Below are 24656 nucleotides of genomic sequence, written 5' to 3'. Positions count from 1 at the left end.
GGTAAACACAGGCAGGGCACCCCGAGAACACTGGTAAGGCTGTGGGCTCTGTCTGACTTAAGGCAACCTGAAACATTACTGTCAGGACCCAGAGTTCACCCTGAACCCTGTGACCCTAAGACTCTCAGATACTGCTGTGCTCTCAACAGTACCCACACCAGTGGGGAGTGAGAGAAAGCCAGCCCCAGGGCCATCACTTTGCCTACTGCACATGAGATGGTAGCTTTGAGACTGGGAAACATTAACTGATTCGGGACCTAGTTTCTCTGTAAGAACTAAGAAAGTTGAGGCTCTTCGAGTCAAACTTATCGAGAAATTTTAATCCAGCAACATAGCTGACTTGGCAAGGAATCACAGCCAAAGATCTAGATCTGTGTGATCTGGCTGGAATGCAGTCACGCCCTCAGCATTTACCTTTAATCCCAAACAATGAAGGTAAAGTTAGTTTGAAGAAGGAGGCAGCCATGTTTGAAAGTGATGTCAAGGAGCTGGAGAGAGAGCTCAGAGGTTAAGAGCACTGACTGCTCTTCCACAGGTCCTGAGTTCAATTCCCAGCAACCACATGGTGGCTCACAACCATGATTGAAGCCAAGCAGAGCAATTCAGTCAGAAGCTGAGGGAAGCCAGTTTGAAGCAGTCAGTGTGAAGATTAGATTGTATGGAGACTAGAGGCTTCCAGGCTTCTAGTTAAGAGAACTCAGCCCAAGCCTTGTGTTCACACAGCTCAGGTACAGCTCTCCCCTGAGGAAATAAAAGTGGCATTTATGGGCTGAGAGAAGCTCAGCAGTTAAGAGCACTGACTGCTCTTCCAGAGGTCCTGAGTTCAATTCTCAGCAACCACATGGTGGCTCACAACCATCTGTAATGAGATCTGATGCCCTCCTCTGGTGTGTCTGGAAATAGCTGCAGTGTACTCATATAAATAAAATAAATCTTTTTTAAAAAAAGTGACATTTAAACAAACTGGTTTTCGTTGTTGTTGTAAAGTCTCATGGAACCTAGGCTGGCTTTGAAATCACCATGTAGCTGAAGATGACTTACCTTCCTGCTTGTCCTTCTCAAGGGTTATGCTGCAGGGCTAGGATACACCATCATGCCTAGCCAGTTTTTCTTTTTTGAGGCAGGGTCTTGCAATGTTTGGAACTCACTGTGTAGTCCAGGCTGGCCTAAAACCACAGGCAGAGATCTACCTGCCTTTGCCTCCCGAGTGCTGGGATTAAGGGGTATACCACCATCCCCAGCCTATTTTTCTAAATTAGGGCTTCCAATCACCAATTTCCATGCTTCATCCTTTTTAGTGCTTGTATTCCAGGTGTGTGTCAAAGGCTGGAGAGCTACACTTGCTGGTATGGCAGCGGACCTGAATTTTTCAGTACCCATGTGATGGCTCACAAGGGCTGGGGGATCCAACACCATCTTCTGTGAGCACTGCATGCACATCAGAGTCATACATGTTTACCACACACACATTGAAATAGGCTCAGCAGTAGGTGCCTTCACCCACTGAGCCACCTTGGCATCTCCTGCTTTCCCTTCCAAGGCATATTTGTGTGCATGTACATTAGGCCACATTGGTGTGGGTACCATTTTTTTTTTTTTTTTCTTGGAGAGCTGCGTGTCTGGTCTCTGGATACTTACTTCTAGAGGGTACACCTTAAGACTTTAAATCCTGAATTTAAAGTTATTGTACAAGATATATGTATGACAGCATGCATGACAGATGCCCACTATCCATTTTGGTGGCAGAATTTCAGCTCAGCTCCCTTGGCTCAGAGATACAAAGCAGAGGTGACAATGGGTAGTAAAATTTCAACTTTATTTAGCCAATGTGTTCAATTCCAACATTATGGTTTAGAAATGCCTTGAGAATGGGCATTTCATTCAGCCCCAGTGTCCTTAGCTGACTCCCAGTCTGGGAATCAAGGGTCCCAGTTCTGCCTCACGCAGGCCACATGCCATGCTGGAAGAGGGTCCAGCAGCCAGAGTAATGTGCCCACAGCCGGCCGGCTGGTCGGTAGTTCTGGCTTAAGGAGAGTGAGAGCTATCCAGGCCTGGCCTGAGCCTGGCAGCAAGCCACACTGTCTCTTTTCCACACGTGGGGACCCACCCTCTGACAGGATGCAGAAATCCCCAGGTTAAATGCAAACTACAAAAGCCATGCTGTCATGGCAACACTAGTACAAGGTGGAGAGAGAGAGAGCGTATGACCCAGATCCATCGCCTCCTGCGCAGGGCAGGAAGGGGTCTCAGGGAGGTCTGCGTGGTGGAACAAGTACCTCGACATGGAGACATGTCAGGAAGATGAAACATCTCACAGACGAAATCTGAAGTGATAGCATAAACCTCTCTAACAGGAAAGACATTACCAGTGTGAAATCCCCAAATATTGTAGCAAGCACTTGGGACAAAATCCACATACAAAAAAGTACACCACCAATTAAAACAAAATGTAGCCCTTCAAGATGGGCTGGCCTGGACAGAGATCCCTTTCCAAAATTGAAAAGCAAAAAAAGAAGAGACAGGTTTAAGTGTACGTGTGTCAGATGAGTGTGGCTTCAGAAAGATTCCCTGGGTTCTGATGGCGCTCCCTCCTGGGGTGAGGCTCAGGCTCCGGAGACGTGGGCTGCTGGGAGCATGGCCCACCGAGGTTTTGGGTTCAGGCGCCCAGATCTGGCTTCTGCACTACAGCTCATCCTTCACAGCTTTCTGATCGTCGTCTTCTTCCATATCTGGCTCTAAAGCTTCTTCTAGGTCGAGGTCCTGGATGCAGGAAAGGCCAGTTAAAGGACCAAAGCTGCACTGTGGCTGCCCTCAGTGAAACCGGCCCTCACACTAAGGCCTGGTGGGTCATAAAGGACCTGGCCACCATCACCAGCGCTGGCTTGGTTGATGGAGGTTCTAAGTATGATAAGACATAAGGCTTCTGTGTATAGGGCATGTCTTCCAGTTAGGAACCCCAGCTAAACCTAACTTCCAACTGGGCATGGTTCTAGGAACCTACAGAGTCCCAGACCTGGCAGGGACAACAGGCCCAGCACAAGTTGAAGCACAGTAGCTGTTGGTTACTTTCCCAGGCTGTGTGTGGTAGTGCCTGGCCACAGGACACAGCACTTACTCCATTCCCTGACAGATCTCTTGGGGCCAGTATACCTCTCGCTTCAGTAGGACTTCTAGGTGGTCCTCAAGGACACATGCCTTCAAGTTCCACCCTATTAAATCCTGACCTGCCTTCTGCTTCCTCCATATTATCAACACCATGGTTAATGGTGGTTATAAGCTGACCTCTCTAGGTACAGATCTACTGAAAGGCAGCCCATGCCCACCCTCCAGTCTAGGGCCATCAGCACTGCACACAGTAACTAATTAGTGTGTGATACCCTCAGAGCAAACAACAGACGATTGGCTAGAAGTTTAAGTACACGTTAGCAGAAATCAGCCGGGTAGTGGTGGTGTACAACTTTGATTCCAGCATTCAGGGGGTAGAAGCAGGTGGATCTCTCAATTTGAGGCCAGCCTGGTCTACAGAGTGAGTTCCAGGACAGCCAGGGCTACAGAGAAACCCCATAGGATGGCTTTGAAGCCCTGGCTGTTTTAAGTGGTGACTGTAGAGTACGTCTCTCAAACCAAAGGCAAAGTCTAGGGTGTCACAGCTGTGCCTGTTACATGGCCACCGAAGTCTCTATCAAAGCCCAAGCTTAGTACCTCCCACAAGGACCCGAGCTGGCCACACTCACATCATTATCCCCTGCTCCATCCTGGCCACCGCTCTCCAAGAATTTCTTAAAACCATCTAGTGTCCGCTCACCGTTGTAATCAATGACCTGCAGGAAGTGAGTGAAAAGGGTTGAACTGGGCCCAGCAGCGCCTGCTACACACGGCAGGAATGTCTGAAGGACTGCCTGCCCCTCGGCCGAGCAGGGAGGGACTTACCGTTCTGTCTGCACTTGCTGGGAAGAACTTGAGTGTGGGAAAGCTGTGCACCTTCACAGCTTCCACCTCATTGGCTGTTGAGTCCATCTTAGCGATGACGATATTCTCATGGTCTTTGTATGTCTCTCCCAGTTTATCCCAAATCGGGGCTAGCTGCTTGCAGTGACCACACCAGGGGGCATCTGAAAGAGAGCAGTGCTGAGGGCCCATCCTGGACAGAGCTTACCTACAGATGTTTGTATCAGGTGCTATCATTTCCAAGCCCGCTACAGGACCAAGCTGGGAACCCAGAGATCCTCACTTACAGAATTCAACAAACACGTTCTTTTTCTCATCAAAAGCAACCTCTTCAAAGTTTTTCCCAACTAGCACTTTTACTGGCTGCTTGTCCCAGTCTTCAGGCAGTTCCTGGCTCATCAGGTGGGGCTAGAATAGAATAGAGAGAGAGAGAGAGAGAGAGAGAGAGAGAGAGAGAGAGAACAAGAACGAACAGTCAGGTACGACATTGCCCCACACATCAATCCTGGCATAGCTGAGACACACTGTCCTCCACAAACCAGAGCTGACGTTGCCAGGAATCTGGTAAGAGAAGGTTGAGCCTTCAAGGCAGACCAACTAAGATACAGATCAAGTGTCCTAGTAGCCATGAAGCTACCTACCTCAGAGCATGGCTATACAAGGGGGAGTCTGTCTATGGTTCCCTCCCCTGACCCTGGTATAGAGTAAGAACAGAGACCTCAAAGCAGCAGAGGCTGTGCTAAGGACCTTGTGCTAACACCTTCAGAATTTGAAGGAGATACTACAGGAAGCACAGGACACTGGATGCCATGGATAGAACCTATTCTGCAAGCCTAACTGTGTTACCACAACCCAGGTCCAACTCCACACCTTGATCTTGCCCTCCAGGAAGTGGTGGCAAAACTCTGTGATCTTCTCAGCTGTCAGCTCATCTGACTCTGGCTTGTACTTGGTCATCTCTTCCTCCAGGGTAATAAGCCGCACAGCTGGACATTCCTCCTTCTTCAGGCCAAAGAACTCAAGTATGCGCTGGTTGTCAGTGTGGTCACTATCGATGAAGATAAACAGGATCTTGGGGGAGAAAACACACATTCAGACAAAATTCTAGACATATGATCACATCCTTGAAACAGCTTTGGAGTCTTGAGTCTAGGGCTGGTTAATTAGAGCAACAATATTTGCTAGCCAACAAGGCTGGCCCAGTAGACATCTATAACGCAGACCCACGTGGGTAGCACTACAGAGGACCAGCAGACCTCTAGCACTGGTAGAAGAACCCAATGTTCTGAGGTAGCCCACCTTGCCCTTAAAGCCCTCGGCCGCTTTCTTGAAGTTGCTCAATTTGCCATCGTAGTCAGACACACTCTTGGGCAGGAACAGCAGAATATGTGTCTTGATTTCACCTCCGAAAATCTTTGGAGCTGTCTGTGGAACAAGTAGCAATTACTGGGTCTGTTCTTAGACTATACTCCCAATGGCCCGAGCCCCTACCACTCTACCTCAGAGGCCCCACCTGTTCAGTGAACTCGATGACCAAAGGCAGCTGGTTGTGCTTGATGAAGTCTAACAGCTTCTCCTTGGTGATCTCACCTTCAAAATTGTTGCGGCCTTCATCAAACTATGGACAGAAAGGGGGCTGTGAGCTTTGCATGGCCATTCAGCTCTAAAGGACAGACAATGACTGTCCCCCAACAGTCTAAACTGGATAACCATCACCCTCTTCATAAGCTAGTGGCAGGTTCACACCTCATGCCTGGTGGCTCATGGTCCTTCTGCTGCTCTGACTGAACTGCACAGGCATGAGTGTGCCAGGCCAAAGCAGCAGACATCACTACAGAGGCTTCATCTTCATGCTCTTACAGAGTAGGAATCTCCAGAGTTGAATGTTGAGAAGGTAGGCACTTGTTTGATAAAGCTACTTAGCAAAAAAAACAAAGATGGCTGGAGATAGCTCCATGGATAAGAGCCCTGACTGCTCTTCTAGAGGACCTGAGTTGGTGGCCAGCCTGGTCTACAGAGAGAGCTATAGGATAGCCAGGGCCACACAGAGAAACCCTGTCTCAAAAACAAAGAACAAAAACTGGCTGATGACAATTCCTAACAATGTAATACAATTAGTTGTTACAATGTATGCTTTAGGCAAAGACAAGGGGTAAATGCCTATTTCTGTTAGATACAGGTACAACAGTTGTTTTCCAAGCTCACACCTATGCAGGCTTGGCTGGCTTCAAAGGCCTACCACTTCATGCCCAGCCTTCTTGGTTTGTTGGAGGCTTTTTGTTTCTTGAGACAGGGTCTTATCCTGCATACCAAGCTAACCTCAAACTTGTAATCCTCCTGCCTCTGCATGTTGAGCACTAGGATTACAGACACGTACCACCATATCTAGCTCACTCTAAACACTTCTGAGCCAAGACACTTGGATGCAAGGATGTGGGCGCTGACTGCTCATCTTTCTCACTGGCCACCCTCTATTCCACCTCCCCAAAGATCAGGAGGAGGCAGGAGCCAGAGAGAGTTTGCACTGCTCTTCCAGGAGATAGTGACGCTCTCAGCACCTTATCAGGCAGCTCATAGTTGCCTACAACTTTGGTACCAGGGGATCTAATGCCTCGTCTGTACTTGTGTGCACATAGCCATACAACAGATGAACAAATACACACATAAGTAAGAAGAAAAACAGATAAAAGAGGAGGGAGGGAGCAGGTGGTTGGGGTGGGGAGAACAGAAGCACTCATTTTAAACAATCATAGAGGTTATAGCCAGGAACGTGAAGCTAGGCTGAGCCCACTGTGCTCTTATATTCCATTGGAGCCTATAGGGTATATATCCACCTGGAAGATGAGCTGAGCAGGGTCCCTCATGCTCTCTCCAGGTGTGATCACCACCCACACAGTTCCTCCTCTAGTGAGAGGGCCACGTGCAAAACTGACTACCTGGTTTGGGCTGCTATCCTCATGGTGATATCGCCACACAATATTGCTTCAGTCTACCATGGTAAAAACAGCTCTTGTTCAGTGAGGGCTGCTGCAATGAGGCCTGGCTTAAAGACCTCATCCAGATGCCATAACTGTCTCTGGTAGAAAGAGCAGCCTCACCAGGTCACACAGACAATGCACAGTGGCCTTGGCTGACTTCCCTGGTTCTACAGCTGTCCTCAGCCCAGGTCGCATGTCATCCTCCAGGCAAAACACAAAGTGCGGCAGCTGGCCTCGGCCCCAGCTGGCCTGGCCTCACTGGGGAACTCATCTGACCCTGCTAGTCTGCCTCAGAAAGCTCCCTGAGTAGAGAGGAAAACCCAGCTGACTTAGTGGCTGGAGCTCATATCCCAAAGGAAGGGGAACAATAGGAGGCCAGACTGAGCCAGACGGTAAGTTTGTAACTCACAAACAAACAAACAAACCCAAAACCACTGAATGTGTTTGTACACTCAGGAGAGGAAGATCAGAAATTCAAGTGGGGCAGCCTCAGCTACAGAGTTAAAAACTAGTCCAAGCTACACAACATCCAACCTAAGGGGAAAAAGGGGGGGGGGGTCAGTGATTAAAAGGACTGGATGCTTTTACAGAGGACCAGAGGTCCAAGCTCCAGCACCTACATCACAGATCATAATTGTCTGTAACTCCAGTCCCAGGGTAGTTAGTTTATGCCCTCTTTTGACCTCTGCAAGCATCAGGCATATCCCCAAACACACAGCAGATCTGCACACACTTGACCTGAAGGCAAGAGCAATCAAGTTTCTTTTTTGTTGTTTTTTGAGGCAGGGTTTTTCTTTATGACCCTGGCTATCATTGGAGCTCACAGAGGCCCATCTGCTTCTGGAATTAAAGGTGTGTGATAATGTACCTGGCTTGAATGAAATTTTCTAAAATCTGAAAAAGCTTTTCCTGTCAAGACTCATCCAGAAACTTCTCACACCCTGTGTCAGACAAGATGCCTTAAAGCTTCTGGACAAGTGTACTGCAACTCTATTCTCAGAGAGTATCCTCTGGCGGTAAAGACACCAGACAAGAGCACCACAACTCTATTCTCAGAGAGTATCCTCTGGCAGTAAAGACACCAGACAAGAGCACCACAACTCTATTCTCAGAGAGTATCCTCTGGCGGTAAAGACACCAGACAAGAGCACCACAACTCTATTCTCAGAGAGTATCCTCTGGCGGTAAAGACACCAGACAAGAGCACCACAACTCTATTCTCAGAGAATATCCTCTGGTGGTAAAGACACCAGACAAGAGCACTGATACACGCTGAGGGGACCTTGTCTGAACTATTTTTCACCTTCAAATTCATTCAACCTCAAATTGGTGAAACCCTTTCAGAGGCAGGCAGGCAGGCAGGCAGGCAGGCAGGCAGGCAGACCACAGGCAGACCACAATGTCAGGTGCTAGGCTCACATGGTTGCAGACCAGGCAGACCCTCGCACCTAGGCTTCATCTGTCCTCAACAGTTCACCCCACACCCCAGCTGGCTGACAGGACAGTCTCTAAGTACCCCTGTCCATCTGTTTTCTTTTTTCGACACGGGGTTTCTCTGTGTAGTCCTCCCCGACTGTCCTAGAACTAGTGCTGTAGGGCAGGCTGGCCTCCAATTCAGAGGTCTCCCTGCCTCTGCCTGGCCCTACTGCCCACACCACATCCTGATCTTGGTACAGCTGGACTGCAAAACCACGAGTAGGCATCACCCTGCCTCTCAAGACAAAGAGCCACAGCCTCCTCAGTAACACCAAAGTCTGCTTGGTTCCTGTGACAGGAATACTTAGCAAGGACACACAGTGACTATAGAAGACTAGCAATGGGACTGAATTTACAGTTCAGGTGGGAGGCCTGCTGGGAATAAGGGTGGAGTACACAGGGGTCACACATCCAAAGGTTCTAGAACTCTTGTCTAAGCTGAGGAAAAAGTCCTATCAATAGGTTCCCTGGCACTGTGGAAATAATTAATACCACTAGACTAGGAACTTAAAAATGGAGCGGTGGCTCAGTGGTTAAGAGTGATAGCTTTTGGGATTGGGGATTTAGCTCAATGGTAGAGCGCTTGCCTAGCAAGTGCAAGGCCCTGGGTTCGGTCCCCAGCTCCGAAAAAAAGAAAAAAGAAAAAAGAGTGATAGCTTTTCTTCCAGAGGATCCCAGTCCAATCCCCACATCTACAAAGCAGCTCACAATGGTAACTGCAGTGCCAGGGGATACAGCACCACCACGCAGATGCACATTTGAAAAAAAAAAATTTAAGGTCCGGTATGTGGCTCAGATCTGTAATTTCAGTACTTGAGAGATGGAGGAGATCTGTCATGAATTGAAGGTCACCCTGGGCTAGACAGTGAATTCAAGGCCACCCAGAACTACAGGGTAAGACCTATCTTGCCTTTACTACCACCTTGTACTGTTCAAGAGACTCAGGATGTCAGTGGTCAGGGAAGCTATTCCAAAGGTCACAGTGTGAAGTGGTTGCCATAGTACAACTCCAGAAAGACTTAGCAGAGATCCTTGATCACTAAACATCCCATCAGCCCCGCTTGGTCCTTCCCAATATAAGCAGGCAACACCACCCCCTGCAGACCAACATCTGAATTGCCCTGGGCACAGCTCTCCAAGGGTCACTCACCTTTTTTTTTTTTTTAAAGATTTTATTTATTGCATATGAGTACACTGTAGCTGCCTTCGGACACACCAGAATAGGGCATCAGATCTCATTACAGATGGTTGTGAGCCACCATGTGGCTGCTGGGATTTGAACTCAGGACCTCAGGAAGAGCAGTCGGTGCTCTTAACCACTGAGCCATCTCTCCAGCTCCCGGGTCACTCACCTTCTTAAAGAGGACCACCCCATCCTTGTCCAGCTGGTACTTGGAAAACACATCGCTATTGGAAGTGATTCCAAAAGGTATGTCATCAACAGCCTCTGCTGCCAGCAAGAACTGCTTGGCGGAGTCTGACCCTGCGTCCTGGAAGAGGAAGGGAGACAGAGGTGGCCAATCCTGAGCAGTGCTCCTGAGAAACAGCAGGGACCCCTCCCTCTGTAAGGACAGCAGACAGACCAAGTGGAACTCTAAAGCTCTACCTTGAAGAAGCCGATGACTGTCACTTCGCTTGAGTCCACCAAGGACTCTGCAGCTGCAGTGTCAGACAGGGTTGTGGCTGCTGGGCCTGTGCGTTTCTTCAGCCAGTTCACAATGTCGTCAGCTTCCCTGCCAGCTACGCCCCAAACAAATGTAAGTGTCAAACAGGGTATCACCCATCCTGCCAGGCCATCTCTCTTCTGAGCTGTGCCCATGAGGCTCAAGACAGCCCAGCCTATTTCTAGAGCAAGATGTCCTCCTATAGAGAACTCCAGAAGAGTGCACACATCTGGAAACATGGCCTGCTCACTAGGCATTTCTCCCCAATCTGCTTACACTTTCCAAATTTCCTTGAACACTAATGTTCATTCAGTTCAGGTACTCCTACAGTACACATACAAGGCTACGCCCCTAGAAATGTGGGGTTAGTCAACCTTAGTGCTAGCTCTACAGTCCCAAAACAGGACTGACTTGACTCTGACACCTCAGGTGGGCCAGGTGTTCCTGTCTGGAACTTGCCCTACCCACTTCCCTGATGGATAAGAACTGGAAAAGTATTGTATGCTTGAGTGCTAGTCAAAGCAGACACAGTGAGGAGAAAGTGAGCCTGTTCCCTCCTTATGGGAGAGGCTGATAAAAGAGCCTTTCTCCTGGACTGGGCCATTTGGACTAATCAAGGTATGTCTAACATGCAATTTACCAAGATTCTGGTAACAGTTTGGTGACAAGAAACCGGTTTCCAAACAAGATATGACTCACTCAGAAAACCCAGAGGCTAGCTGAACATCAAAGTAACTGGTCATTTAAAAAAGTTTTTGAGTTGCCAGGATTAAAAGAGCATGCCACTACTACCTAGGTAGGAAAAAAAAAAAACACCTTTTTTTCCCCCTGCAAGAACATTTGCTGCTCTTCCTAAGAGGACCTGGGTTTGGTTATCAGCACCTACACTAGGTGGCCCACAACTGCCTATAACTTGAGTTCTAATGTATCCAACACATTCTTCTGGCAGAATACACAAGATAAATATACATGCTTCAGGTGTGCATGCATGCATGGGTGTATACACACATACACACGCACACAAAACATCACCATACTCAGTTTACAAAGTGGTAGTGACTGTACTCAGGTCTTGATATATGCTAGGAAGTAGGCAAGTGCTCTACCTACCAAGTTCCATACTTTTCAGATGGGGTCTTACTCTGTAGACCTGGATGGCTTAGATCCCACACTGGGCTGGCCTCGAACTTGGAAGATACTCCTGCCTCTGCTTCCCAGGTATTAGCCATATGCATAAGCCAATATATAAAGTTCTGGACAAAGAACCTTCCTTTTTTGTTTTTTGGTTGTTGTTAATAGGGTTTTCTGTGTAGTTTTGGCTATCCTGAAACTTGATCTGTAGAGCAGGCTGGCCTTTAGAGTTCTGTTTCCCAAGTAATGGGACTAAAGGTGTGCGCCAGCACCGCCAACAGGAACTTTTTACTCCAAAAGTGGAGTCATGTAAAAAGGACCACAGAGAGCCTAGGGAGGTGACTAGCTAACACTGAACATCACACTGCTGTTCAGATAAATATATATCTGACATATGTGTGTGTATACATGTGTATGCACGTATGCATGTATATGTTGCTCTGTAGACTAGGCTAGCCTCTGTAGAGACCTACCGGTCCCTGCCTTCCAAATGCAGGATTAAAGGTTTGTGCCACCACACTCAGCTGAGACGCAAGTCTTTTGCTAGTAGTAACTAACTGAACTGCCTATATCAAGGTCCAGCCTCCACGAAAATTCCTTTAGGAGTGGCTTGGTGATGGATGGAAGCTTGGATTTGCATTCGGTCACCAGCTACTAGAATGTTCTAACTATGAAAGGGTCCCTAAGGGAAAGGTGCAGTGAGAATCACGAATGCTTGGCCAGGTGTTGACACACTGTGAGTGACAGTTACAAAGCGTCACCCAAGTGTCACGCCTACACTCTCTGGAAGCATTGCATTCCTGAAGAACCAATAGTTCAAAGCCCCGTGTGTTCAGTGGAGCTCTTGCCTCCTCCTCCTCCTCATTGGTCAATCACCAGATAAGCCTCAGGCAACGGGCTACTCAGGAGGTCATCACAGCTGTGACACTTCCTGTGAATACTCCAAAGGGGGAACTTTCTCCACATAGCTCTGAGATGCAAGAGTTGGTATAGGACCCACTTGAGAGAAGGCTCTCTCTAAGCATCTGAGAAGTCCTACTTCTAAGACTTGCTTCTGGTTTTGCTCCCAAAGCCTCCTACGGTCATTAGAGGGTAATGCTAGGGTCACACCTGTATATTCCTTTGGGGAGGCTGTGTCTCCATTCTTGAAGAACTTGATTGTGGGGTAGCCACGGACACCATACTGCTGGGCCAGGTCAGACTCTTCTGTGGCGTCCACCTTTGCTAGTCGGATCTCAGAGCCTTCTGCCTTCAGTTTCGCAGCAGCTTTGGCGTACTCTGGGGCCAGTGCTTTGCAGTGGCCACACCATGGGGCATCTGTAAAAGAAACCAGGACACTAGAAGGCAGTCCTCCATCCAGGTCTATTTCTTCCCTTTGTACTTCCTTTCATAAAAACCTTATCAGCACACCAAGATAACCCCTCTTAACGAATATACGAGACTGTGCTGATAGCTGGTGCTCTTGGGCAATATCAGGACAGAGGCCACGAGTGACAAACCAACCCCAATCCCTACTTTGCCCTGTGACCACCAGCACTGCAAAATAATCCTGACTTGTAACTTCCTACTGCCCCAAGCAATCAGGGTCAGTGTATCTTTAGGATTCACCACTCAGAATCTAGGAAAAGTTTAACAGTTGCTGGCCCAGCACTATACCTAGCAAGAACATGCCCAGATGCTGATCCAAAGCTGTTCTTTCTAGTGTGGGAATGTGACAATCTGTCAAGGTAGCCTGGCAGCTGCGTTGGGACTCACACTCTAGTAAGTAGAAGTAAAGGCTTAGGATCTGGCTGGCTTCCCGGCGAGGAGAATACGGCAGGTAACAGGTAGAGTGGACATAGTATATAGGGTTGGATCTACTCTATCGGAATTGCTAACTACTCACACAGCCCATCCTGTTTTCCCCGGCTAACAGAAGGTTCTGGCCATGTGGAAGTAGTGCACAAAGACACCTTCTTGATTCTCAGCCCTGCAGTCACCCTCAAGGAGTCCTGACTACAACGACTTCCACTTGGGTAGGAAGGATGCTCTTGGGAAAACTGGAAACAGCGAAGCTGACAGTAGGTGCTACCCGCGAGGTGCAGCTCCGGGACCAGCCAGCCCGTGCTCCAAGGGGCAAACTGAGGGCTACGGGCCACCGTACTCAAGAGGGGCTGGCCACGCAGGACAGGGCTGGGTGCCGCCGAGGGCGGCCCTTAGTAATCTGTGGACAAGGGGCCCTCCCCGCCCGGCCTGGCCCGCGGCGCACTCACAGAACTCCACCAGCAGGTAGTTGTGCGCCGCCAGCGCCTCTGCGAAGTTGCTCTTCTTCAGCACCAGGACGTTGTCCTCCTCCTCCAGAGCGTCGGCGCCCACCCTAGCCGCCCAGGCTAGGGCCAGGCACAGCAAAGCACGGCTCAGCATGTCGGACGTCGGCAGCGGGCGGGGCAGTTAGGTTGGCGCCGCCGGGACAGCCAAGGCGACGAGAGCGCGCGTCGGTCCAGACCTCGCCTTTATAAATCCTGGGTCGGGGACGCGCCCACGCCTCCCCCTTACTGCGCGCGTCACCTGCCGTGCGCATGCGCCCTGCAGCGCCCTTCGATTGGCCGAGGAACTGAGAGACCCGCCCTCGTCGTGCGAGGACTGGACACCCACTCAAGGCTGGGCCACGAAATGGGAAAAGACCCGGAGGCCTTTCAGTTCTTGCCTCGGATTGGCCACAGTGCGCGCGCGCGCGCGCACAAACCCTACGTTCCCCTGCCTCTGATTCGCTGGCGGAGGCGAACTTTCTCTTTCTGGACTTCTGACTGGCGACTTTTCCCACGCCTTTCACACGTCCGGAATGGCCGATGCTTTCCGCTGCCCGGCCGTGTGGCTCCTGATTGGCCGAGAGATGCGCGTACCCAGCGCGATTCTCCGTCGAACGTGGCAGTGGGCGGAGTCCCGGGCCTTTGGGCGGAGCTACGCCTGCGCTTCCGAAGCCCCTCGTGTTGCATTCTGACTGGACCGCGTTTCTGTACTGGGACCGCCCCCAAGTCGCCGCCAGGAAGTCAGGGGAGGCCATTTCCGGTGCGCGTGCAGCTCGTGCAGCCCCTGCCCAGGTCCTGGGCGATGTTCCCCCAGGGTTCAGGAGTCTGTGCTTTTCCCGACTGCGTCAGCTGTCACCCGTTAGCGGGCCTCGCAGTTGCAGCCAGGGGTCTCCACAGGCTGCGGGCACGTTTCTCTGGCGTCCCATTTCGACCGGTGGTTATCCGAGGCTCCAGTTTACCGGAATGGGGTGCCCAAGACTTCTGCGGAAACCCGCTGGGGAAGTGGAGAAAGCAGTTTGTCATCGACTTTATTGACTACATGTTGAAATGGCACTTATGTTCGTTTGGTCGAATAATAATAAAGTTTGGCTTCTGTAAGTCAGCCTTTATATTACGTAGGAGATTCACATTTTATCTCGGTTGGACCTCCTTTTCCAGATTCACCATCTACATTGTGTCTCAATCCCGAAGTGACTTGGAACTCACTACGTAAGCTGGCCTCGAATTTGAAATTCTTCAAGATCTCCCCCAACCTTTTGGGTGCTGTGGTTACAGCTATGAGCAATCCCTGACAAAGGTCCATCCTTTACTGCTCAATGGCTGATATCCGACCTGCTCTCCACCCCCACCCGAGAGCGCTTGGCTCACTCATTCTAGCAGCCTCCTCTTTTTTCACTTCCCACCACAAACACTATCCTGATAGTCAAGGGTCATTAGAAAAGGAAAACACTCAAATATTAAGTGTATACAATGACTAATAATATACTGCTCTCAGAAATGGTAAAAGCAGAAATATGGTATATGGTTTTGTATTTTTTTTTGTTGTTGTTCTTTTTTTTTTTTCGGAGCTGGGGACTGAACCCAGGGCCTTGCGCTTCCTAGGCAAGCGCTCTACCACTGAGCTAAATCCCCAACCCATGGTTTTGTATTTTGATAGTTTTTTGTTGTTGTTTTAGTTTTTTCAAGACAGGGCTTCCCTGTGTAGCCCTGTAACTCACTCAATAGACACCAGCCTGGCCTCGAACTCAGAGATCCATTTACCTCTGCCTCCTTGAGTGCTGGGATCAAAGGTGTCTGCCACCACTGCCTGGCTGTAGCTTCTTTTGCGACATTGTAAGTAAGGACATGTGTTACAGTGCCTACATGGATCTTCCCTTACCTATGAGTTTGTTAGCTTGAAGACCAAGTCCTCTGGGCCCCAACCCCATTTAATGTAGGAAGAGTGAGAGTCAGATACTGGTTGTGCTCACTGGAAAACTTTCACGTGTATACAGGATGACTTTACAGGTTTAAGAGGGCTATGAATGAATCTGTTCTGGAAGAGTACCTAGTTCGGCAGCAGCTTGGCTAGGTGCTTGGTCTTTTCTCTGCCTATCTGAAGTGCCAGTACACATTTCCTGCACTTAGACATGATGGAAATTGCTTCATATCTGCTGCTGCCTCCTATTGTTCTTGTAGCTACCTTGAGTTGTTTTAGAAACCATTATTTGGAGCCAGAAATAAAAGCCAGGCAATGATGGCACACATCTTTAATCCCAGTAATCGGGAGGTAGAAAAAGTTGGATTTGTGTGTGGCCACCCTGGTCTACAGAGCAAGTTCCAGGACAGCCAGGATGGCACAGAGAAACCCTTGTCTCAAAAAAGTAGGGGGTGGGGAGGGGAGGAAGGGAGAGAGAGAGAGAGGTTTAGAAAGTTGTCTGGTGGGGTTGGGGATTTAGCTCAGTGGTAGAGCACTTGCCTAGCAAGCGCAAGGCCCTGGGTTCGGTCCCCAGCTCCGGAAAAAAAAAGAAAAAAAAAAGAAAGTTGGCTGGTGGGCTGGAGAGGGCTCAGGGGTTAAGAGCAATGACTGCTCTTCCAGAGGTCCTGAGTTCAATTCCCAGCAACCACATGGTGACTCACAACCATTTGTAACAGAGATCTAATTCCCTGTTCTGGTGTGTCTGAAGACAGCTATAGTGTATTCTTATAAATAAAATAAATAAATCTTTAAAAAAGAAAAGAAAGGGGGTTGGGGATTTAGCTCAGTCGCAGAAGCGCAAGACCCTGGGTTCGGTCCCCAGCTCTGAAAAAGAAAAAAAAGAAAAGAAAGTTGGCTGGTATAGCAGCATTCCCTTATAATCCCAGTACTTGAGAGAAGCAGGTGGATTAATTCTCTCTGTCTTGTTTTTTTTTTTTTTTTTTTTTTTTGGAGCTGGGGACCCGGGCAACTCCAGCTTGCGCTTGCTAGGCAAGCGCCTACCACTGAGCTAAATTCTCTCTGTCTTGTTTTTGAGACAGTCTCCCCTACCTCTCTTCTCTGTAGCCCTATATTGTCATGAAACTCATTGTATAGACCAGCCTGGCCTCAAACTTTCAGCAACCATACTGCCTCTGCCTCCTAAATCACTGGAATTACAGGTATGTTCCACTATACCTGGTGACTACCAGGAGCTACTTGAGACCTTTTCTCAAAAAAAAATTAATTAATTAATAAATAAATAAATAATTTTTTTTCAGGATTTTGGTACTAAACGCTAGGGTGGGATGTTTTAATAGTGGGTGTTGAATATGATAGTTTAAAGACAACTTGCCTTCAGAACCAGAAGTGACTCTCAGCTTGTCTCTGGGCTGCCAGTGACAGACACAGGATGGATAAAGCTCTCAGTACAGGCAGCTGCCCCATATCCAGATAACAGGGTAGGGCTGCTGACATTGTATGAACAGAAGGGGCAGCGCTGAGGTGCTCCTGATGATCATAGAATCTTGGACTAATGAAGGTCTGCAAATGTCTATCTCTGCACTGGCCTTCTACACAGCCAACAGTCCCTGCATTGTGAGTTCTGTTTTTTTTGTTTGTTTGTTTGTTTTCTAAGTCATTGTATCTTTAATAACCGGGCAGTAAATCAAAACATGGAAAAAAAATTGTTCCTTTTATGGGCGTTGCCCATCACTACAGACTTTAGTGAGTGAGAGAGGATTCTAAACAGCATGGGAAAGCTTCCAGGCTCACGGATTGAGGCGTTTGGTTGCTGATAATCGGCCGGGGGACGAGGAGCACAAGAGATTAACAAGCCCCCAGAGGACAGGTCGAGGTTGCTGGGTCATAAGCACCTTTGAAGCGTTTTTTTTTTTTTTTTTTTTTTTTTTTTTTGGTTCTTTTTTTTTCGAGCTGGGGGACCGAACCCAGGGCCTTGTGCTTCCTAGGCAAGCGCCTACCACTGAGCTAAATCGCCAACCCCGGGGTCAAATTTCTTTAGAGTATAGACGCGATCGCCCTGCTTGTTGAGGTAATACTGGAGAAACATGGACTGCCCTCAGCAGAAAACATGCCAGTAGGCATTGTGAGTTCAGAGGGAGGCCTGAAATTCTTGGGCCCTCTGGGTTTGTTGAGTGGCCAGATCATGTACGGGTAGTTATGTCCCAACTTGAGGACAGATGCAGGTCAGATTATCTGAACAATCTACACGACCTTGAGAGCCAAGCTGGTAACTTAGTTCTGTTTCCCAAGGCCTGCCTTATGTCTTCGAAGAGCAGCTGCCATGGCTGAAAAGAGGTGTTAGTTTGGATACCCTGTATCAAGGTCCTGTAAGACCCACACTGGCTATTGCATTTTCCCAGCCATTGGAAATGCATTGAAATATCCTTCAGTAAGGAGTCTTACTTAGAGAAGGTGTCTGTTGTGGTTGAGTTATTGGTGGTTTTGATTATTACTATTAGTTCTCAGAACCAAGCAACTCTTTTTCACCTGGCTGGCTTGTCAGGTATCCAGTAGGGTGGGAAGCAGATTGATTACAAGACCGGTTGGAGAGTGAACCGAAAGAGCTGATGACAGCAAAGTGGGAGGCAGGGGAATGGTGTGCATGGTCATGGGTATAGCAACTTTTAATTGGTACAGATTGTTCTGGGCATGGAGAAAGGTCTTGTAAGTCACGGTAGCTGATGGACCTATAAACACCATGGAAGCTGACTGCTCATCCACTGGTACTACCTCCAACCCATCACTTTCCTCAGGAAAGGAGGACTGTCTGGAGGTAGTTGAAGAGATAGAAGCCTGGGAATTTCTGGGAGTCCTAGGCAGAGGGAAGTTGTTGGGGACGATGCCTGGCTCCTGAGGAAAAAGGGATGGGCCTTGGAACACACCACAGAAGCAGGTTAGTGAGATAGGGAGGCTCTGGTTAGACTTGGGACCTAGGAAACACATCACGAACTTTATGAGGCCACCCTGAGTTAACCTGCACTGGGAGGAGCTAGAGCAAAGTCCTAGCTGTTGGCACTATGCTTGTACACTTGGAACTTAGGGTCTGAGTTCACACACTTACCTGTCTAGAACAAACCCAAAGTTGTAAGATTATGTATCTTGGTTCAATGCAAGCTTCAGAAGCCCATATTTGATAAAGCAGCATTGCTGAGAGCAAGTGATAAAAATTTTAAGGATGAGCTAGGAGACTGGTTGGCCCTGCAAAGTCTGGAGAAAAGGCCTCACCCTGCTCAGGCCTGCCTGGCTGCTGGGGCCAGGAAGAGTTCTGGGAGAGGATTGGATCAGCAATCTGGCTGCCTAGTACAAGGAGCTGCTGTTATCAGGTTAGTGGCCTGCAGAATGCTGGTTTTGGGGTCTGCTATTCTTCGGTTCCAATGAACCTAGTCAAGATGGTGGATGTGCCCCGAATTATGGTCAGCTGTCAGCAACAAGATATAAAGACATCCTCTCCCCCCTCCCTCCAGTAAAGGTTCATCCCACTATTCCACACTGTGGACCCCAAGCCAAGATTGGCAGGGTTCCAGAAGTAGACGATCACTACTAGCTACAGGAAGGGTACAACCACTTTTCTGAACGGCTTAGTCAGGGTGGCTTCTCAGAGCTAGTATAAGGCTGAAAAAGGGAGCTTTTGCACTGACTCCTGTAAAGGTAGGGTGGGGCCTTGAGGTTACTAGGTGCCTTTGGGTGTGCTCTGAGACGGACAAGCAATCCTGCCTCCCTGTGGTCACTATAGAGAGCTACACAGGAGCCCTGGTTGAGGCTTCATAGTTCAGTGGTCCTGCCATCTCTACCTAGGCTCATAGGTGGTGGAGAGAGCACTGTACTAGAGACATGCAGAGAGGCTTCCTTGGCACTGGTTTCCTGTTCCAGCCAGCCTCGCTAACAGACCACCTGGTTGACCTGCACATGCAAGGTATGCAGAGCCAGATCAGTTTTTCAAGGATCTTGATCTTCTAGCAGGGCTTGTTAGGTAGACATTTCCTTTGAAATGACCCAAATGAACCCATCCACGGGTGGTGTGCCCACACTGAGGGCAAGTCTCTGCCAGGTAATTTAGTTATGCTGACTCAGGCAATCCCTCTATGCCCAGGGTCAACACTGTGACCCCTAGGTCTGAGGTTTGTTTTATATGCACATCTCAACAGAAGCCAGTAGCAAGACAACAGGGCTGTCAGCAGCAGACAACCTCGTAGCTAGGACATATGACTTGAGGACTCACTCCATCCTCCATTGGATTCTTGCCATTCCCTCGAACAACCCAACACAAGTAGCATAGACCACACCATCCCAGACTCCTTCAGGGGTGTTTATTTCCCAGTCAGAAGAGAAGCAGGGACAGGCTCCTCTGCCTGTTGAGGCTGGGCCTGGCAGACACCACACAGGGACTGGGGATAGGGAGGGGAGGCACAGGAGACAGCTCCCAACTGCGTGAACTTGGTCCCACGTTTGTCCTGGCTGGGTCCAGGGAGAGCCTGCCCAGGGATGGTGGCACCAAGAACCAGGGCAGAGGCATCAGGCCAGCTGGCCCAAATGGAGGCAATAAATACTGACAGGCCAGGCACGAGGTTCAGGCCACAGGGCCCAGGTGAGACAAGTAAGGCTCGGCTGGCTTTGTCCCTCAGGGGCTGTCTGTGGGGACAGGGGCTCTGAGTACTGCCTACAAGGGACAGAGAAGGCAGAGGAATGAGGCACCCTACCCTGCCTCCTAGATGGGGCTGGAGGCATTGAGTTTTGGCAATTGACCCTCCCCTAGCTACTGGTGCCACCCCCAACCCTGGCCACGGGGAGGGGAAGAGCTGGCCAGGCCCGCAGGAAGCAACAGCAGCACACCCCAGGCCTCCTTTGGGTGGGTCACCAGGATGGGGATGGCAGACAAGGCAAGGACAGGGGAGACCACATGCTCATGCAGACAGGGAGTTAAGAGTTAGCGACGGCCCCCAGTACACGTTCCACATGTTAAGGCATCATGGTTAGACAGTGACTGACAGTGATGGATGACCTGGCCATGGAGTGGTGGGGCTAGAGGACGACAGCCCAGCCCAGCCCAGCCCCACACTGAGGGTTGCTCAGCTGGAGCAGAGACAAGGTGGGCCGGGCAACCCAGACAGCGTCCTGTTCCATTCTAGAAGCCAGGGCCTGAGGAGGGGAAGACAGGGGGAACCTGGAGGGACACAGCAGATTGGAGGCCTGGGCTAGAACCCCTCCCCCACTGCACAGGCAGAAGCAGCAATGTGACACTAGAGACCACAGGGGCCTGCGGGCAGGAGGTGGAGGAGGGGCAGACAGAAGAGCTGACTGCCTGAGTGGACTAGGGAGGAATGGTGAGGGAGGTCCTGTCAGCACTTTGGTTTGGGGTGGGTAGGGGTTTAGGGAGGGGCATGTCGGTCCTTCTGTCTGTCCGTCGCCCTGCCCGCCTCCCAGCTGGAGCTCAGTCCTTCCATTCCTTTTTGATGGTGAGATTCCACTCCCAGGACAGGTGGTCAGTTTTGTCATCATCTGTGAAGCGGGACTTGATGTTGTAACTGCCCCGAGCAAGCATGCCTTTGGGGGCCTCTTCCATGGGTGTCAGGAACTCATACTCCTCAGCTCTTGGCCCATAGCTCCCGACCATGTAGTCAGTCTTGTCAACTGTGAGACAGGAAAGGCAGTTACGGGTGATACAAGTCCCTCCAAGGCCCACTGGCTTCCCGCTCTATGGGCCCGCCCACTCACTTTTGACCCCTTTCCTGTATGTGTGCTGGATGTACTTCATGCCTGACACGATCTCTCTGTTCACCTGTTGGGACACAGAACCAGGGTCAGCTGGTTTCCCATTCTTGCTCCTCTGTCCCCCTTTCCCAAAGCCTTCACCTTACCCGGAAAGAGATTTTTATCCGGTACTCCACACCTTCCTTCAACACAAATGACTGTTTCTTGAAGCTCTCCAGATCACCTGTATTGAGGAGGTGGCTCAGCTGATTGCTTGAAAGGTTTTCCACCCTGCCCCCACACCCACTTTCCCTAACCCCTTCCCTGACACAAAGCAGAGCCTTTGCAAGCCTTTAGCTGCACTTCCCCTCTGCTCCACCAGAGGGCATCAGTGCAGAAAATTATTTTTAGGGGTAGTGGCAAGATGCCAGCTGGCCCCACCCAGGGACTCTAATACCCACTCACCTGTCAGGTCCAGTTCCAGAGGGCCTGGGGCAGTGCTGCACACCAAGGTCAAGCGGGTCACAATGACGTTGGGGACATTGGGGTCTGCAGAGTGAGAGTTAAGAGTCAGAGTTCTGATCCTTAAGATTTTTTTTTTTTCAGCTCACTTCCTGGAAGAGTGGTATGGAAAGAAGGTGGCAACAGGGTCAGGTGGGATCCCTCCTTCAACCCACCTACCTGCAGAGACAGCTACTCGGCCCAGCAGGGCCTCCTTGTACTTTCGAAGGCTTTCATCATCCTTGTCCAGTTCCTGGATCTCCTGGATGCTCTTCTGGGCCGGAGGCTTGTAGTTCACAGAGTGCTCGTCTTCCTCATTCTCTGCAGCTATCTGAGCGAGCTGCTCAGCAGTGGGTTCCTGTTCTGCCATGCTTACCTCTAGCTTGGGACACCTGTGGGTGGGGCATGAGCAAGACTGTGACAGCCTGGAGGCATTCCACCCTAGGCAGACCCTGACACCTGCAGGGAAAGACACTGGGAACTTTTGAGAGGAGACAGGAGGAGGCTGCTGTCACTGCCGAACCCAGAGGTCCATTTGAGAGGGCTACACCCCAAGGAACGAAATGGGACCACAGCCTGTTCCTCAGAGAAGCAAAATATCTTTCCTCCCCAAGAAGAATAAGCCGCCTCCACAACAAACTGAACCGGCAGACGCAACGCTAAATCCCTGGGGTCCTGCTGCTGTCCCTAGCTGCCCAGGCTCTCATCTTACTGGGTTGGGTCACGGAGGTAAGTTCTCCTACAGGGGGATGCTCTGTACCTTAGCCACGTGCAGGACAAGGGTCTGTTTGTTCCTTCCTGCCAATGGAATACTGTACTAAGCTAAACTATGTGATGATCGCTTAAATCCCAAGAGCCCAAAGGAGATCCTAAATATGCAGGTCTGTTCCCCCTAGTGAGGGTCTGAGTATGCAACTTGGGAGCTGGTACACCGCTTGCAGATAAATCTCAGGAACCTGTTTCTGGGCCCTGACCCTAAACCGTCAGTGGCGGTGGAGAACCAACCCGGACGGGAAGCGCCTAGATGCCGTTCAGTTCCGCAGATCCCCAAATGTCTTTCAGAAACCCACTGTAATGCCTGCAGGCGACGCGCAGCGGTCAGGGGGACAGCCCGGCCGTTGTCCCTCTGAGAGGTGTCGGGCAAAGAAACACATAAAGCAGCGGTCCGATACCCAGAGGCTGCAGACGACCCCGCCCGACGCCGCCAAGCGTGGCCGCGGGCGAAAGCATCAGGGCGCGGCCCGCACTTCCGTAGGGCCCGCAATCCGAGCGGGGCGGGGCCGCGCGGCGGGAGCTCCGGGCAAGGCCCCGCGCCGGACCCCGCCCGCGAGGCCGAGGGAGGGGTCTCACTGGCACCGGGCGCGCAGGCCCTGGCAGCGGCGGCCCCTCAGGCAGGACCTACGCTGCCTCCCCGGCCCGCCCCGCCCGCCTCCGTGACCGCGCCCCGCCCGCGAGCGCCGCAGTCGCCCGCGTCGCCGCACAAAGCCAACCCACTCCCCTCACGCGCCGCGCCGCACCGCGCCGCGCCACGCGCCCACTCACCGGAGGCTCGACCGCCGCTCTCGCGCTCCCTCCCGCACCAAATGACGAACGTCGTCCGCCGCCCGCCGCTCGGACGGTCACTTCCGGGGTCACAAGACTTCCGCTCTCGCGGGCGGGGTCGCCTTGCGCATGCGCCGGCAGGGGGCGCGGGTCGGTGCCGTCGCCATTTTGCTGCGGGCCTCGTGGGCGCGTCTCGCGTGGGCGGGAGACCTCGCGCTTCTGTGGAATGTCTAGTACGAGTGTCTGTGAGACGAGAGTCTTCTCTTCCAGAGCAGGATCGCGCGGTCACTCTGTGGCTTCCAGGGTTCCCTGATGGTTGTGCCTGGCTCTTGTCCCATTGTCCTGGGAATCACCAGAACCACAGTCCTCGGATGCAGCAGTACCTTGTACCTATGCCGCCTGGCGCATTGCTTTGGGAACCGTGTGCCCTCCAGAACCCCCGAATATTATGAGTTATTTGGTTTGTTTTTAGTTTCTCTTTTGAGAAAGTTATTTTTGTTTTGTTTTGTAACCGTGTGGCTATCTTGGACCTCACTGTAGACCAGGCTAGCCTCTAACTGAGATCCGCCTGCCTCTGCCTTCAGAATGCTGGGATTAAAAGTGTTCATCACCACCACCAGGCATTTTTCACAGTCTTAAGGCCAGGGCCTCTTTAATGGAGGGCCTGACTGGGGGACTTCCTGTGGTGTGCTTTTGCCAGCCACTTCAGTTCCTCCTGAGGATTCAGTTCCTGCTACTCCATGAGGGCACTCCATTGTGGCTTCTCCCGAATGTAACCTCAGACGGAGGGGAGGCAGAAATTTCTGTATTTTAATCCCACAAGAGCCATCACTTCTGGCCTGCTCTGCTGGCCACACCTGCCCTGGTAGTGTCTCAGAAACAGCTGTTGGCTCCAATCATGAAGTTTAAAAGATGATATTAGGAATCAAATGGCCCTCACCATCCATCTTTAGTTATGGCCGGTTATTTTATACAAGCACGCACGTATCCTCTGGCCATACATCAATCTGAAGCAAACCAAATGTCCATGTGTTTTTATCTCTACAGAATATGGATCTGCTATCCCACCTCCAGGTGGCTGCTGTCCTATGGTGGCGAACTATTTTAAAACAAAATGCCCTCACCACTTGATTATTCCCACTCTTACTATATGGTGAATTTGGCTGGCCTTGAACCTACACACAGGTGTGCACAAGTGTGTTAGGCTAGCTTTTCAGGAGGCCCATGGTACTCCAACTGGATGAGCCTGCTTTATTGAGCTCTGTCCCACCCACAATTCCCTGGTTTGACGCTCCAAGCACAAATCTTCCAAAGCAGCGTTTTTATTTTTTAGATTTATTTTTATTTTATGTATATCAATGTTTTGCTTGGAAGTAGTCTCTGAACCACTTGTATGCAGTACCCTTAGAGGTCAGAAGAGGGCATTGGATCCTCTGACACTAGAGTTAGCATACTAGTGAGACCAGTACAGTAGTGGGTGCTG

The 24656-nt window shown here is 50.4% G+C and overlaps 2 protein-coding genes across 5 annotated transcripts; both read right to left on the bottom strand.

Moving 5' to 3' along the window:
• Positions 1-1795: 1795 nt before the first annotated feature.
• P4hb (prolyl 4-hydroxylase subunit beta) lies at positions 1796-14013 on the bottom strand. 2 transcript variants are annotated; one of them, XM_032912255.1, is made up of 11 exons: positions 13450-14013; positions 12308-12514; positions 10009-10142; positions 9755-9892; positions 5462-5566; positions 5248-5373; positions 4819-5019; positions 4236-4356; positions 3931-4112; positions 3735-3821; positions 1796-2760 (listed from the first exon to the last, which is right to left on the bottom strand). In XM_032912255.1, the coding sequence occupies exons 1-11, from the start codon at positions 13598-13600 to the stop codon at positions 2683-2685; spliced, it is 1530 nt and encodes a 509-aa protein (XP_032768146.1). In that variant the 5' UTR covers positions 13601-14013; the 3' UTR covers positions 1796-2682. The 2 variants fall into 2 exon arrangements, with proteins under 2 accessions (XP_032768146.1, XP_032768145.1); XM_032912254.1 differs by having other exon boundaries at positions 1796-3821.
• Positions 14014-19730: 5717 nt separating this feature from the next.
• Positions 19731-23277, bottom strand: Arhgdia (Rho GDP dissociation inhibitor alpha). 3 transcript variants are annotated; one of them, XM_032912574.1, is made up of 6 exons: positions 22702-22838; positions 21812-22023; positions 21596-21679; positions 21298-21374; positions 21155-21218; positions 19731-21070 (listed from the first exon to the last, which is right to left on the bottom strand). In XM_032912574.1, the coding sequence occupies exons 2-6, from the start codon at positions 21999-22001 to the stop codon at positions 20871-20873; spliced, it is 615 nt and encodes a 204-aa protein (XP_032768465.1). In that variant the 5' UTR covers positions 22002-22023; positions 22702-22838; the 3' UTR covers positions 19731-20870. The 3 variants fall into 3 exon arrangements, with proteins under 3 accessions (XP_032768465.1, XP_032768463.1, XP_032768464.1); XM_032912572.1 differs by lacking the exon at positions 22702-22838 and adding an exon at positions 23174-23277 and having other exon boundaries at positions 19733-21070; XM_032912573.1 differs by having other exon boundaries at positions 19733-21070; positions 22637-22812.
• Positions 23278-24656: the final 1379 nt, after the last annotated feature.

This window comes from Rattus rattus, chromosome 9, assembly GCF_011064425.1.
Source record: "Rattus rattus isolate New Zealand chromosome 9, Rrattus_CSIRO_v1, whole genome shotgun sequence".
NCBI lineage: Eukaryota > Metazoa > Chordata > Mammalia > Rodentia > Muridae > Rattus > Rattus rattus.
The sequence above is the reverse complement of the archived record's forward strand: the minus strand, read 5'-3'. Positions and strand labels throughout refer to the sequence as shown.